A 15262-nucleotide genomic window follows, 5' to 3' on the forward strand; every position below is an offset into this window, starting at 1 on the left:
GAGGACAAAGGAAGCAGAACATCTTACCTTTGTCCATCAAGGCCAGCGTCATGGTCATCAGCCTAGTTCAGATACCATATAAAAATGTATAGCTAAAAAAACGTCTAAAACATGTATAAAGTTGATAAAATTTAACTAAGCATTCTAAAAAAATTTAACATGAAGATTTACCAAAAAATGCCAACCAGAAATGATCTTTCTATGAAAAGCAACAAAAACATACAGTCACAGAACTCTTATACAGTTCCAACCATGAGGTTTCCAAAAGCTGGCCTCCATGTGTCTCCAAAATCTACCCAACTCCTCCTCTCTGGTCATCTACACCCCTGTCTGAAAACAGGTAAAAGTTATCAAGTAATGCAAACTAAGCTGTATTCACACAGAGTAACGCCAGGCGTTTTTTGTGTGTTTTTTGCACATAGCGCCGCGTTAACGCCGCGTATACGCCGGGCAACGCCACCGCTAAATAGCGCGGCGTTAACGTGGCATATACGCGGCGTTAACGCGGCGCTACGCGGCGTAAACGCGGCGCTATGTGCAAAAAGCACACAAAAAACGCCTGGCGTTACTCTGTGTGAATACAGCCTAAGGCTATGCAAAACCTTAGAAGAACAAACCTGAAGGAAATTTGGAAGATCTCCAGTCATGTTCTTCCATGTCAAGGTCCAAATGATTTTGTGGCAGGTGTTTACATCTTTGGTGATGGTAAAATCACTGACGTTGATGTAAGGACGAGTGACATCATCCGTATTACTGATAAGTAAATCTCTGAGATGTTTAGGAGAGACGTGGACTGGGATTCCTAGAAGACATGGACAAGTAGTCAAAATGGTCCAAGAATGGTCCATTAATGTAAGAACTTTTCATCATGGTGTCCATGAAGGCTTTTAGTAGGTAGAGTCTGAGGGTTTCCTCAACATGCTTATAGCTATATATCACAAAACAGATCTCAAGATATGTTGTTTAAGCCAAGAGGAGAAGTAATGAAGGAAATATCAATATATATTTCTAGCTTCAAAAGAAGACTTTTGATGTATTGTTGTCCAACTCCACCACCATCATTTGCTGGTGTAATAAACTAGACTTGGGTAATATAGATTGTCTATACCATAATACTTCCCATAACATGTTACCAATTTCCCTTTCTCAATGCAAAAGGTTAACTTTTGGACCTGTTCTCCAGGACGTCCCTAATGGGAAACACCAACTGTGGTCTCAGTCACATCATTGAAGAGGCACTGCCATATTTGCAATAGGAAACCACCTCAGTAAGTACCAACCAGGATTGACCCTCCTCAGGGTGCCATGATGAGCACATTAATAAATAACCTTCCAACCAGAAGTTTAAAGTGTTGACAGGTAGCTCCAATGGCTGGACCATTGGTGGGAATGATGTCAATTACCTAACCCCTAAAAACAGTTACTACTCAATGCCCCTTCCATCTGCATCCTTCTGCAATCCCTACCTAAGTGGCTTGTTGGTCTCCTAACCCTTGGTTTCTTAACCCTTGCTCAATCTCCATACCCTGTCCATACCGTGACCTTTTGTCCCTCTATTTTGATGGATAAACATATCCATGTGAAGTCAATGTGAGCAATTGGATATGTCATTGAAACAGGACAAAATGTTGGCCCCTACTACAAGCTCTAATATAACTAAGACAGTGGGTGCTCTTGGCTGGGTTGCATAAGTAGGAAAAAGCCCATTTGACCTTGGCCAAGCAACAGAGAAGAACTATAATGTAGACTACAATGTGGGCTAGAGTGAACGTGTAATGGGTAAAGGTCCCCTATAGACAGTTGTCAACCAAATGCTTCCTCAGTAGGGTTGAGCCGATCTTGAGATTTCAAGATCGATTTTAAAATCCGATTTCCGATCATTTTCCAGCCGATCTCGATCCTGATCGCGATCATGAAATTTGCTCGATTGCCGATCAGAGTCCGATCCTTTCCGAACCCGATCCTCAACCCTAGTCAATGCTTCTCTATGGGAAAAGTCTCTTTTAGGGTTGAGCCGATCTTGAGATAACCTCCGATCTCGATCCCGCTGGAAAAGATCGGGTTGGAATTCCGATCTCGATCGTGAAATTTACTCGATCGCCGATCGAAATCCGATCTTTTCCGATCCCAATCGCTCAACCCTATTCCTCAGTCCTCCATATATGCAGTTTATCTCCTGATCCTTGGTCTTTTTTACCTGACATCTGCGAGGGAAAGTCTGGTGACCCCATACATGATAGATGGTCAAATAGAACCCTAAGCCAATGAACTGTATGGTCAAGTTGGGTCCTCTTCACTCTCTGATCCTTTGGTGGAAAACTGAGCAATGTATGACACCTATCATAAGACAAAGTCAGCCAATTCCTACCTGATATGATAGTGCTAGATAAATGGACAGAAAATGTGCCCCCGATTGGTGGACTTGCTGCTTGTAACCTTGTAACTTCTAGAATTATATCTTCCGCTCCCATCCTTAGCTTCTGGACATGGCGATCACATCCAATGGATTTTACAGAAGCACCACTGGATTTAACAGAAGATCTCATTTAATACCATGGGGTTAAAAATCAACTAGAAAAAAATAGAATCAGATGACCTTACCATAACTCTATAAGTGGAAGATTGATACCACAGTTGGCCACCAGGGCGGTCAGATTGTAAGATGGGTAACTACCAGTAATAGTTGTGCTGATGAGATGATGACCTCCAGGAAACACTTGTTTAGGATCCACTTGGTGAACTAAACAAAGAAGAATTAGTTCTATCATTTAAGGTACAAATAAATATAATCTAAATACTTGTTAATAAACTCAATAAATCCTGTTCAGTACATTACAGTATTTCACAACACAACATAACACAAAAGAAACAGATGAAAAATCCAGCTATGCCATATATGAATATATTATGATATAGATTTATCTCAATAGTCTTAAATTATCCTAAGTAAAAGAGGACTTATAAGAGAGTATTACCAAATTCCCTTAGTACAAGAGGATAAGTATTACCAAGTTCCCTGAGTTCAAAAGAATGACTATTACCAAGTTCCCTTAATATAAGCGACTAAATATCACTACATTCCCTTAGTATAAGAAGATGAATGTTACTAAGTTTCCTTAGTATAATAGAATGAATATTATCAAATTCCCTTAGTATAAGAGACTAAATATTGCTAAGTTCTCATAGTATAAGAAGATGAGTATTACCAAGTCCCCTTAGTATAAGAGGATGAGTATTACCAAGTTCTCTAAGGGGATATTGTCACTCCTTAGCTCGATCGAGCTGAAGAGATCCAAGTAGATCGAAACAGCTGTCCTCGATTGAGAGACTATAACCTGGTAATAATCCCAGCGTCATTGCAAAACAAAGGCCTCTTGGAAGGTCGGACATGATGCTAAAGGGAGCAGCTATCATTGGGTTATTTCACTGGAATCCTGTCATAAGACAGGCTTGCACATTCCAGTGAGCGCCCTCTATTGGTTTGCAATACTGAGGCAGCAACTGTCTTCCTAATTACATCATGGAAGGCAGATTTGCATATTCTTCCCAAGTTCTCTAAGTACAAGAGAATGACTATTACAAAGTTCCCTTTGTATAAGAGGATGAGTATTACTAAGTTTCCTTAGTATAAGAAGATGAGTATTACCAAGTCCCCTTAGTATAAGAAGATGAGTATTACCAAGTTCCCTTAGTATAAGAGGATGAGTATTACCAAGTTCCCTTAGCATAAAAGGATGAGTATTACCAAGTTCCCTTAGCATAAAAGGATGAGTATTACCAAGTTCCCTTAGAATAAAAGGATGACTATTACCAAGTTCCCTTAGTATAAACGACTAAATATTACTACGTTCCCTTAGTATAAGAGGATGAATATTACTAAGTTCCCTTATTCCCTTAGTATAAGAGACTAAATATTACTAAGTTCCCTTAGTATAAGAGGATGAATATTACTAAGTTTCCTTAGTATAAGAAGATGAGTATTACCAAGTCCCCTTAGTATAAGAGGATGAGTATTACCAAGTTCCCTTAGTATAAAAGGATGAGCATTACCAAGTTCCCTTAGTATAATAGGATGCGTATTATGAAATTCCCTTAGTATAAGAGACTAAATATTACTAAGCTCTCACAGTATAATAGGATGAGTATTATGAAATTCCCTTAGTATAAGAGACTAAATATTACTAAGCTCTCACAGTATAATAGGATGAGTATTACCAAGTTTCCTTAGTATAAGTAGATGAATATTATTAAGTGCCCTAAGGATAAGTGAGTGAAAATGTTACCTGTTACGCTTCTATTTGTAATGATGATTTCATCAATAAAATACCAATGTTTCTCTTCACTTTCTGTTTGTAGTAATAGAATCTGATCTACAAATATGGAGGATTTTTCATGTACATCCACCAAGGAATGTTGTAGGCACATCCAGAGATTAATGCAGCCATAATTCCATCTGTGGAGAAGATGTTCAAAAATCAGAGATAGGTCTTTGCACAGGGACCATTATCTGTCCACATTTCATCCTTATTCTATAGCCCTGTGGGCAGCTGGGATATCAGGTGGCAGATGTTCAGTTTATGGTCACATACTGTGATTAAAGGGGTTGTCCAGGAATTTTTATTTATGGCCTCTTCTAACCTTACGGCCTCCAACAGTTGGCCCTCACATGGTTTATCTATTTGGGGCTACTTCCAACGCAGCCTGTAATGTACACTGCATGGAACTGGAAGCAGATGGTTCCAGTTCCATGCTCCATTGTCCTTGAGGACCATTACGCAAAATCTGTACCAGGGTCTCCAAACCTTATGTATAATTTTAGTTCAGACACCCTCTATGTGGCAAAGGGACCTTTAGTCCTTTAGGAACCCAGGCCTGACAGAACCGCTCCCCTTATACCCAATAACTAGACACGCATGAGCAGGATTAAGAGTAGGCAACTGTAGGCGCCCAATTGTAGACCCTAAGAACTTGGTTTGGGGCAAAATTTTAGAATTCTGCAAAAAAAATATAGAAAAAAAAAATAATCAAGAAATATTCAAATTTTACAAATAGTTTCAACTTTTTATTTTTATTTTTGGAAACAAAGAGAGTAAAGATTTAATTAATTTTTTGGGGGGATATTTCTTACCCATCTGGACTGTTGTCATTAAATTTCCATCGACAGGTAAAATTTTTGGTCATCGTAGTTAGAGAGCTGCTATTGTACGTCAATGAGACCAACAAGTCGTCGTCCAAATATCCTTTATACGCGAAACATACCTAGAGATGAGTCAAGAGACTATATTTAGCGGCCCATGAATGTACTTAAAAAGTAAACTAGCCCTTCCGATCCCATAATGTGTAGAGTTATGGCCAGGTGGAATGGTAATGGGGTATTGAACGGTCAAAGAGTTCACACTGGGGTTCTCCATTGTTCTCCTCCATTATAAGAGCAGAAGCTCCACATGTTAGACCCCATAAGGACACGAGATAGTATGGGCATTAATTCTCAGCAACTTTTTTAATATTTTTCAACTCCTCCTTCTACAATTCATATCTTATTTATTTTTCTGTTGACCTGGCCATATAAGCGCATATTCTTTCTGCAATGAGTTGGACTTTTCATTGGTGCAATCTTGGGTTACATACTATGTTTTGATGAGCTTTTATTAACGTTTTTGAGGGCTCCACATTAACCGGTTAAGGACCAGGCCCAGAAGTACATTAAGGACCGGGCCTCTTTTTTCAAAACTGACATGTGTCACTTTAAATGGCAATAACTTTGAGACGCTTTAACTTACACAAGTGATTTTGAAATTGTTTTTTCGTAACACATTATACTTCATGTTACACTAATCAATATTTTTGTATTTATTTATAAAAAAACTAGCAAATTTGATGGAAATTTGGAAAAAATTGCAATTTTCAAAATGTGAAATTCTCTGCTTTTCAGGCAGATAGTCATACCATCCAAATACATGAATAAATATTATCTCCCATATCTCTGCTTTATATCGGCATCATCTTTTGATCGTCTTTTAATTCATTTTGGACGTTACAAGGCTTACAAGTGTAACAGCAATTTTCCAGATTTACAAGAAAATTCCTCAAACTAATTTTTTAGGGACCACTTCAGTTCTGAAAGGAATTATAAAGGCCTATATAATAGAAACCCCCATAAATCACCCCATTTTCAAAACTACACCCCTCAAATTATTCAAAACAGCATTTGGGATGTTTGTTAACCCTTTAAGCATTTCATAAGAATAAAAATAATATGGAGGTCAAATTTAGACATTTCATTTTTTTTCACTAATACATTCATTTAGACCTAAAATTAACACATTCACAAAGGGTTAAAGGAGAAAATGCATCTCACATTTTGTTATGCAATTTCTCCCGTGCACAGAAATACCCCACATGTGGGTGTAAACTGATTTTTGGGCACACGGCAGTGCATGGAAGGGAAGGAGCGACACTGGGTGTTTGAACAGCAGATTTTGCTGGAATAATTTTCAGGCACCATGTCACATTTGCAGAGCCCTTAGCGTACCAAAACAATGGAAACCCCCCAAAAGTGACCCCATTTTAGAATCTACACCCCTCACGGAATTCATCAAGGGGTATAGTGAGCATTTAGACCGTACAGTTGTTTCACAGATTTTACTAACATTGGAATGTGTAAAAGAAAAATTACTAAAATGTCACTTTATCCCCAAAGTTTTCCTTTTCACAAGGGGTTAAAGGAGTAAAAGCCCCCCAAAGTTTGTTAAACAATTTATCCTGAACACGGCAATACCCCATATGTGGCCATAGTATGCTGTATGGGAACATGGCGGGGCTCAGAATGGAAGGAGCGCTATTTTGCTTTTGGATGGCAGATTTTGCTGGAATAATTTTTAGGTGCCATGTCGCATTTGCAGAGCCCCTAGAGAACCAATACAGTGGAAACCCCCTAAAAGTGACCCCATTTTGGAAACTACACCCCCCACAGAACATATCAAAGGGTAGAGTGAGCATTTTGACCCTACAGCTGTTTCACAGATTTTATTAACATTGGGACATGAAAATGAAAATTTACTTTTTTTCCAACAAACTGTCAATTTAGCCCCAAATTTTTCATTTTCACAAGAGGATAAAGAAAAAAAGCTCCCTAAAGTTCGTTACACAATTTCTCCTGAACACAGAAATGCCCCATATGTGGCCATAATCTGCTGTATGGGAACATGGCGGGGCTCAGAATGGAAAGAGGGCTATTTGGCTTTTGAAGGGCAGATTTTGCTGGAATATTTTTCAGGTGCCGTGTCGCATTTGCAGAACCCCTAGTGTACCAATAAAGTGGAAACCCCCTAAAAGTGACCCCATTTTGGAAACTACACCCCTCATAGAATTTATCTAGGAGTTTGGTGAGCATTTTGGCCTCACAGCTGATTCACAGATTTTATTAACAATGGGAAGTAAAAATGAAAAATTACTTTTTTTTTCCAATTAATCGTCCATTTAGCGCCATATTTTTAATTTTGCAAGTAGCTGAAGAATTAAAAGCCCCCCAGAGTTTGTTACACAATTTCTTCTTAACACGGCAATACCCCATATGTGGCCATAATCTGCTGTATGGGTACATCGTGGGGCTCAGAATGGAAAGAGCGCTATTTGGCTTTTAGAAAGCAGATGTTGCTGGAATAGTTCTCAGGTGCCATGTCGCATTAGCTGAGCCCCTAAAGTATCAATACAATGGAAACCCCCCATTGTGACCCCATTTTAGAAACTACACAGGTGACAGTAAACTGGAATTCACCAAGAAGTGACCCCATTTTGTAGGGACAATTTTAGGGCCTCTGCAAATGTGACGTGGTGTCCAAAAACAAAGAATCTAAATCTGCACTCCAAAAGCACATATCGCTCCTTCACATCTGCACCCTGCTGGGTACCCAAATAGCGGTGTATGCCCACATGTATGACACTGGTGTACCCCGGATAACGGACTTAATGCCATATGTGGGTATAAATGGCTGTTTGGGCACAGCCGGGCACAGAAGGGAAGGAGCGCTATTTTGGTTTTTGGAGCACAGTTTGGTTTTAGGACACCATGCCACTTTTGCAAAGCCCCTGAATTGCCAATAAAGTGGAATCCGCAGACATGTCACCCCATTTTGGACACTACCCCACTGATGAGATTTATCAAGTGGTGTAGCGAGCATTTTTAACCCCTGAGTGTTGCATTTATTTAGTTTCCAGAAATGAAATCACAGCTGATAATGAGAAGTTAAAAATGAAAAATTTCCAGAGATTCGCCATTTTAGTGCCCGATATGTTGTGCCCAACTTATGTCAGCAGAGACACTCCAAAAACTGGTAAGCGGGTATCCCGGGCATAACAGCTTTTAGAGCGTTCATCTCTGATACGAGGCGGGCACAACATATTAGGCACTGAAATGACGGATTCCTGGAAAAATTGTCATTTTCACCTCTCACCTCGCTTCATATTCATTTATGGATAATAAGTTATAGCAACACTTGGGGGTTAAATGCTCTCTGTACCCCTGGAGAAATCCTTCAGGGGTGTAGTTTCCAAAATAAGGTCACATATCAGGGGATTCCACTTTACTGGCGTTTCAGCTCTGCAAAAGTGTCATGGCATCCAAAAACCAAACCGTCTGCGCTCCAAAAACCCAATAACCCTTCTTCCCTTCTGTGTCCGGCTGTGCCCTAATATCAGTTTATACCCACATATGACATTACGTCCGATATAACGGGTACACCAGTGTCATACATGTGTCATACATGTGGCATAAACTGCAGTTTGGGCGCACAGCAGGGCGCAGAAGCGAAGGAGCGCGATGCGGCTTTTGGAGTACAGATTTTGATGTTTGGTATCTGGACGCCATGTCATGTTTGTAGAGCCAGTAAGGTACCAGAAAAGTGGATTCCCCAAAGGAGTGACCCCATTTTGAAAACTGCACCCCTCAAAGAATTTCTCAGGGGGTGTAGTGAGTATTAGTATCCCAGACGTGACTGCACAGCGGATGGCGAAGAGGGAATATATAAGCTGTGCGGAGGACATTGCAGACACCAAATTCCCTACTATGTCCCAGTAGCTCCTATGATTGGGGGAGTTGCTCTGGGGGTCACTTTGGGGGTCACTTCTGGTGTTTTTTCGCTCATAAGCTGTAAATCTGGGGTGTCCCCTGATATTCGCTCGCACAGCTTATATATTCCCTATCTGCCGCAGCCAGTTGTGTTCTAATAATTTGGCGATTTTGGGGGTTTTTTTCCTTGACATTGCTAGATGCTATATTTTCTTTATTTTTATGGTGACGCGGCCATATAAGGGCTTGTTGTTTGCGGGATGAGATGCATTTTGTAATGACACCATCTTTGGGTGCCTACAACATACTGAATACATTTTATTAACTCTTTCTTGCTGGATTAAAAAAAAAAAAAAATCAATCCTGCATAGAGTTTTACATTTTAAATTTTTCGCCATGCAGGGTACAGTATAAGTAACATGTGACCTTTATTCTGCGGGTCGGTACGGTTACGGCAATACCTCATTTATGTTATTTTTTTATGCGATACTAATTCTGCAGAACAAAAACACATTTGGGGACATAAATCAGTGATTTTTGCATCGCCATCTTCTGAGAGGCGTAACATTTTTATTTTTCGGTTGACAGTGTTGGTTGAGGGCTTATTTTTTGCGGGAAAATGTGCGCTTTTTATTGGCACTGTTGTGGGGTGCCTATGACTTTTTGATCACTTTTTATAGCATATTTTGTAGGATGAGATGGCAAAAAATCATTATTTCCGGTGAGTTTTTTCCGTTTTTTTTTTCCGACGTTCACCGTGTACATTAAATATTATTTCAGTTTTATTGTAAAGGTTGTTACGGACGCGGCGATACCAAATATGCATTGCTTTTTTTTAATTTTTAGTGCTTTTTTTTATATAATTCATTTTGTATAGAAAAAAGGGATTTTTGGACTTTAGAACTTTATTACTTTTTTCATACACTTTATTTTTTTTTTTTTAGCTTTTTTTTTAACTTTTTCATGTGTCCCTGTAGGACACTTGAATCAGTTGATGCTTTGATGAAAGCATCAGCTGATTCAGCACAGTAGCAGACAGGACACGAGCAGGACATGAGCCTGCTGGTGTCCTGTAAGCTACAGAGGAAGTGAGACACATCGCTCACTTCCTCCATCGCCTGGCAGGATCACCAGGTATGTGGGGGCTCCGGTAGTCTGGGGTCACTGGCCAGACCCCAGACTACCTTGTACTGACATCGGCACCCCCCGATCTCGCCGCGGGGGGTGCCGATCGGGTTAACCTGTCGGCGGATCCCTTTCGATCGCGCCGTGATGTTTGACGGCGCGATCGAAAGGGTTAACACGTCCAGTCGGACTCAGTTCCGACTGGACGTTATGGAGGAAGGGGTTAGGTGTTAGTAACACCTAACCCCTGTCCCCCCCGCACCCCTCCCCCTGCCAGAAAGGTACCTAAAGGCCGGACGTATTTCGGCAATAGTCCGGTCTTTAGGTACCAGCACATGAGGCCGTAAATTTACGTACGGCGGTCCTCATGTGGTTAAATATAATCATTTTTGAGTGTGTTGTTTTTATTACTTTCACTCTGTATTAAAAAACGGACATGGGCATGGACATTGTCATTACTAGGGATGGGCGAATATATTTGTAGCAAGCTGGGTTAAACCTGAATATTTCAAATTGTTATTCTTTTTTAACAAAAGTGAACAAAATGTAGATTTATCTGGGGTCTCTTAAGTGTTCTACACTATGTTTTATAGATAGGTTCCTAGGAGCCTGACAGTATTCTACACTATGTTTTATAGATAGGTTCCTAGGAGCCTGACAGTATTCTACACTATGTTTTATAGATAGGTTGCTAGGAGCCCTGACAGTGTTATACACTATGTTTTATAGATAGGATCCTAGGAGCCCTGACAGTGTTATACACTATGTTTTATAGATAGGTTCCTAGGAGTCCTGACAGTTATACACTATGTTTTATAGATAGGTTCCTAGGAGCCCTGACAGTGTTCTACACTATGTTTTATAGATAGGTTGCTAGGAGCCCTGACAGTGTTCTACACTATGTTTTATAGATAGGATCCTAGGAGCCCTGACAGTGTTATACACTATGTTTCATAGATAGGTTCCTAGAAGAGGAAACTCTACATCCTACTGGAAGAAGAGGAGTCCACTGTGGAGATCGCTGCCCAATATGTGTCCAGCTGTCACCAAACAAGAGGAAGATGAGACCCCACGGACTGTTATACCCCAAATCACCCCCCCACCCCATACAGCTGTCACCAACTAAGAGGAAGATGAGACCCCATGGACTGTTATACTCCAAACCACCCACCCCATCCCCCCATACCCACCAGTCTTCCCCCAACCCCCCCTCCCCCGACTCCAACTCCCCCCCCCACACACACACTTTACTAGCTTCGGCAATGCCAAATACCTATTCGGACGTGCCAATAAAGTCTGTATGATTTGATTTCAGTGTTCTGCACTATGTTTTATAGATAGGTTCCTAGGACTCCCAAGAATGTTCTACACAATGTTTTATAGATAGGTTCCTAGGAGCCCTAAGAGTATGCTACACTATGTTTTATAGATAGGTTCCTAGGAGCCCTGACAGTGTTCTACACTATGTTTTATAGATAGGATCCTAGGAGCCCTAAGACTATTCTACACTATGTTTTATAGATAGGATCCTAGGAGTCCTAAGAGTATTCTACGCTATGTTTTATAAATTGGTTCCTAGGAGCCCTAAGAGTGTTCTACACTATGTTTTATAGATAGGATCCTAGGAGTCCTAAGAGTATTCTACGCTATGTTTTATAAATTGGTTCCTAGGAGCCCTAAGAGTGTTCTACACTATGTTTTATAGATAGGTTCCTAGGAGACCTGACAGTATTATACACTACGTTTTCTAGATAGGTTCCTAGGAGCTCTAAGACTACTCTACACTATGTTATAGAGATAGGTTCCTAGGAGACCTGACAGTGTTATACACTATGTTTTATAGATAGGTTCCTAGGAGCTCTAAGACTACTCTACACTATGTTATAGAGATAGGTTCCTAGGAGACCTGACAGTGTTATACACTATGTTTTATAGATAGGTTCCTAGGAGTCCTGACAGTGTTCTACACTATGTTTTATAGATAGGTTCCTAAGAGCCCTGACAGTGTTCTACACTATGTTTTAACCCAATTTCAAATGTCGTTTGTACCGATCTTGTTCGTCCCAATGCAAACTGGAGAAACGAGCTGCCAAACTTGAACATAAAAAAAATCTTGAGAGGTTTGCCCATCTCTCGTAGATAACTTCATCAAATGAGACCTTTGGGGTCTGGTCCTGAGATCTGGCCAAAACCCACCCTAAGTAGATCTGAATATACTTACATAGTGATACATCCTTAAGTCATAAGTGGTTTTCATGGCTTGAGAACTTTTCACAATATACTTAGGCATGAAGGCACTGTATCTACCACAATATGGCTCCACCCACGAGGAGCGCTTTCCTTCTATATCAGTTATATTTATCCCTAAAAGATACCGAAAGCACGGATAAGAGCAAGAGCCTCACAAATTTTTATTTTAAAACACTGCATGAAAGGTGGTTATTGTTCAATCTGGCCACCATTATGGGGTTAGTCACCTTTTATTGACAATTTGCAGAGATTTTACTAATAGTTTGGAATTAAGTATGTAATATTGTTACATCAACTAGAAAATCCTTTGGTTTCACCATGATAAAGATCAAATCATGGAACACGAGTGAGAAAACATGGAAGTGGGACTATGAAGATGTCAAAAACATCCCTGTGATACAAGTATTACATCCCATAGAAGTCAATAAAAATGGTCTCTCATCAAAAGTGGATGAAAAGTTATAAAACACATCTGACACCGACCATTGTCACCTACATCTCACCATTTTCAAAGCCACCATAAAAGGATAAATCTTCTGAAGATATGTCAGACTCACAGTACACGGAGAGCATGTCCTCTATGACGGCCTGAATCTAGGGGACCACAAATGGAAAGTGAGGATTTATATATTTGTCACTCTCCCTCAAAATTGAAATGACTGCCTGATGCTGTAAAAGTGCTCACCTGCTCCATGGTGCTGTTTGTAAGAATGGCTTTACTGGATTTGTTACCCCAACAGAACTGGACTTGTCCTAAGCCACTAAAAGTTAACTTCTGAAGAACAAAACAGTGGCATGATATCAAGTAAAATAAACTGGAATTAATGCAATTAAAGTAAAAGGTTACAGTATTATAGTAGTTATATTCTTGTACATAGGAGTAGTATTATAGTAGTTATATTCTTGTACATAGGAGCAGTATTATAGTAGTTATATTCTTGTACATAGGAGCAGTATTATAGTAGTTATATTCTTGTACATAGGAGGTAGTATTATAGTAGTTATATTCTTGTACATAGGAGTAGTATTATAGTAGTTATATTCTTGTACATAGGAGGTAGTATTATAATAGTTATATTCTTGTATATAGGAGGTAGTATTATAGTAGTTATATTCTTGTACATAGGAGGTAGTATTATAGTAGTTATATTCTTGTACATAGGAGTAGTATTATAGTAGTTATATTCTTGTACATAGGATCAGTATTATAGTAGTTATATTCTTGTACATAGGAGTAGTATTATAGTAGTTATATTCTTGTACAAAGGAGTAGTATTATAGTAGTTATATTCTTGTACATAGGAGCAGTATTATAGTAGTTATATTCTTGTACATAGGAGCATTATTATAGTAGTTATATTCTTGTACATAGAGGGCAGTATTATAGCAGTTATATTCTTGTACATAGGAGCAGTATTATAGTAGTTATATTCTTGTACATAGGAGCAGTATTATAGTAGTTATATTCTTGTACATAGGAGCAGTATTATAGCAGTTATATTCTTGTACATAGGAGCAGTATTATAGTAGTTATATTCTTGTACATAGGAGCAGTATTATAGTAGTTATATGCTTGTACATAGGAGCATTATTATAGTAGTTATATTCTTGTACATAGAGGGCAGTATTATAGCAGTTATATTCTTGTACATAGGAGCAGTATTATAGTAGTTATATTCTTGTACATAGGAGTAGTATTATAGCAGTTATATTCTTGTACATAGGAGCAGTATTATAGCAGTTATATTCTTGTACATAGGAGCAGTATTATAGTAGTTATATTCTTGTACATAGGAGTAGTATTATAGCAGTTATATTCTTGTACATAGGAGTAGTATTATAGTAGTTATATTCTTGTACATAGGAGCAGTATTATAGTAGTTATATTCTTGTACATAGGAGTAGTATTATAGTAGTTATATTCTTATACATAGGAGCAGTATTATAGTAGTTATATTCTTGTACATAGGAGCAGTATTATAGTAGTTATATTCTTGTACATAGGAGTAGTATTATAGCAGTTATATTCTTGTACATAGAAGAAGTATTATAGTAGTTATATTCTTGTACATAGGAGTAGTATTATAGTAGTTATATTCTTGTATATAGGAGCAGTATTATAGTAGTTATATTCTTGCACATAGGAGCAGTATTATAGTAGTTATAGTCTTGTACATAGGAGCAGTATTATAGTAGTTATATTCTTGTACATAGGAGGTAGTATTATAGAAGTTATATTCTTGTACATAGGAGTAGTATTATAGTGGTTATATTCTTATACATAGGAGCAGTATTATAGTAGTTATATTCTTGTACATAGGAGTAGTATTATAGTATTTATATTCTTGTATATAGGAGCAGTATTATAGTAGTTATATTCTTGTACATAGGAGTAGTATTATAGTAGTTATATGCTTGTACATAGGAGCAGTATTATAGTAGTTATATTCTTATACATAGGAGCAGTATTATAGTAGTTATATTCTTGTACATAGGAGCAGTATTATAGTAGTTATATTCTTGTACAGAGGAGCAGTATTATAGTAGTTATATTCTTGTACATAGGAGCAGTATTATAGTAGTTATATTCTTGTACATAGGAGGACTATTATAGTAGTTATATTCTTGTATATAGGAGGCAGTATTATAGTAGTTATATTCTTGTACATAGGAGCAGTATTATAGTAGTTATATTCTTGCACATAGGAGCAGTATTATAGTAGTTATATTCTTGTACATAGGAGGACTATTATAGTAGTTATATTCTTGTATATAGGAGGCAGTATTATAGTAGTTATATTCTTGTACATAGGAGCAGTA

At 38.5% G+C, this 15262-nt stretch overlaps 1 protein-coding gene across 1 annotated transcript in view; it reads right to left on the bottom strand.

Annotated features, from left to right (window-relative positions):
- Positions 1-15262, bottom strand: part of PKHD1 (PKHD1 ciliary IPT domain containing fibrocystin/polyductin) — a 395316-nt gene that overhangs the window by 349105 nt on the left and 30949 nt on the right. Inside the window, exons 16-23 of the mRNA XM_075266923.1 lie at positions 13128-13217; positions 12946-13036; positions 12414-12556; positions 5129-5259; positions 4284-4453; positions 2602-2740; positions 2369-2523; positions 618-802 (exon numbers count right to left, since the gene is read on the bottom strand). Of these exons, the coding sequence (XP_075123024.1) occupies positions 618-802; positions 2369-2523; positions 2602-2740; positions 4284-4453; positions 5129-5259; positions 12414-12556; positions 12946-13036; positions 13128-13217 (1104 nt within the window). The remainder of the gene's footprint in view (positions 1-617; positions 803-2368; positions 2524-2601; positions 2741-4283; positions 4454-5128; positions 5260-12413; positions 12557-12945; positions 13037-13127; positions 13218-15262) is intronic.

This window comes from Leptodactylus fuscus, chromosome 3 (assembly GCF_031893055.1).
Source record: "Leptodactylus fuscus isolate aLepFus1 chromosome 3, aLepFus1.hap2, whole genome shotgun sequence".
In the NCBI taxonomy this organism is placed as follows: domain Eukaryota; kingdom Metazoa; phylum Chordata; class Amphibia; order Anura; family Leptodactylidae; genus Leptodactylus; species Leptodactylus fuscus.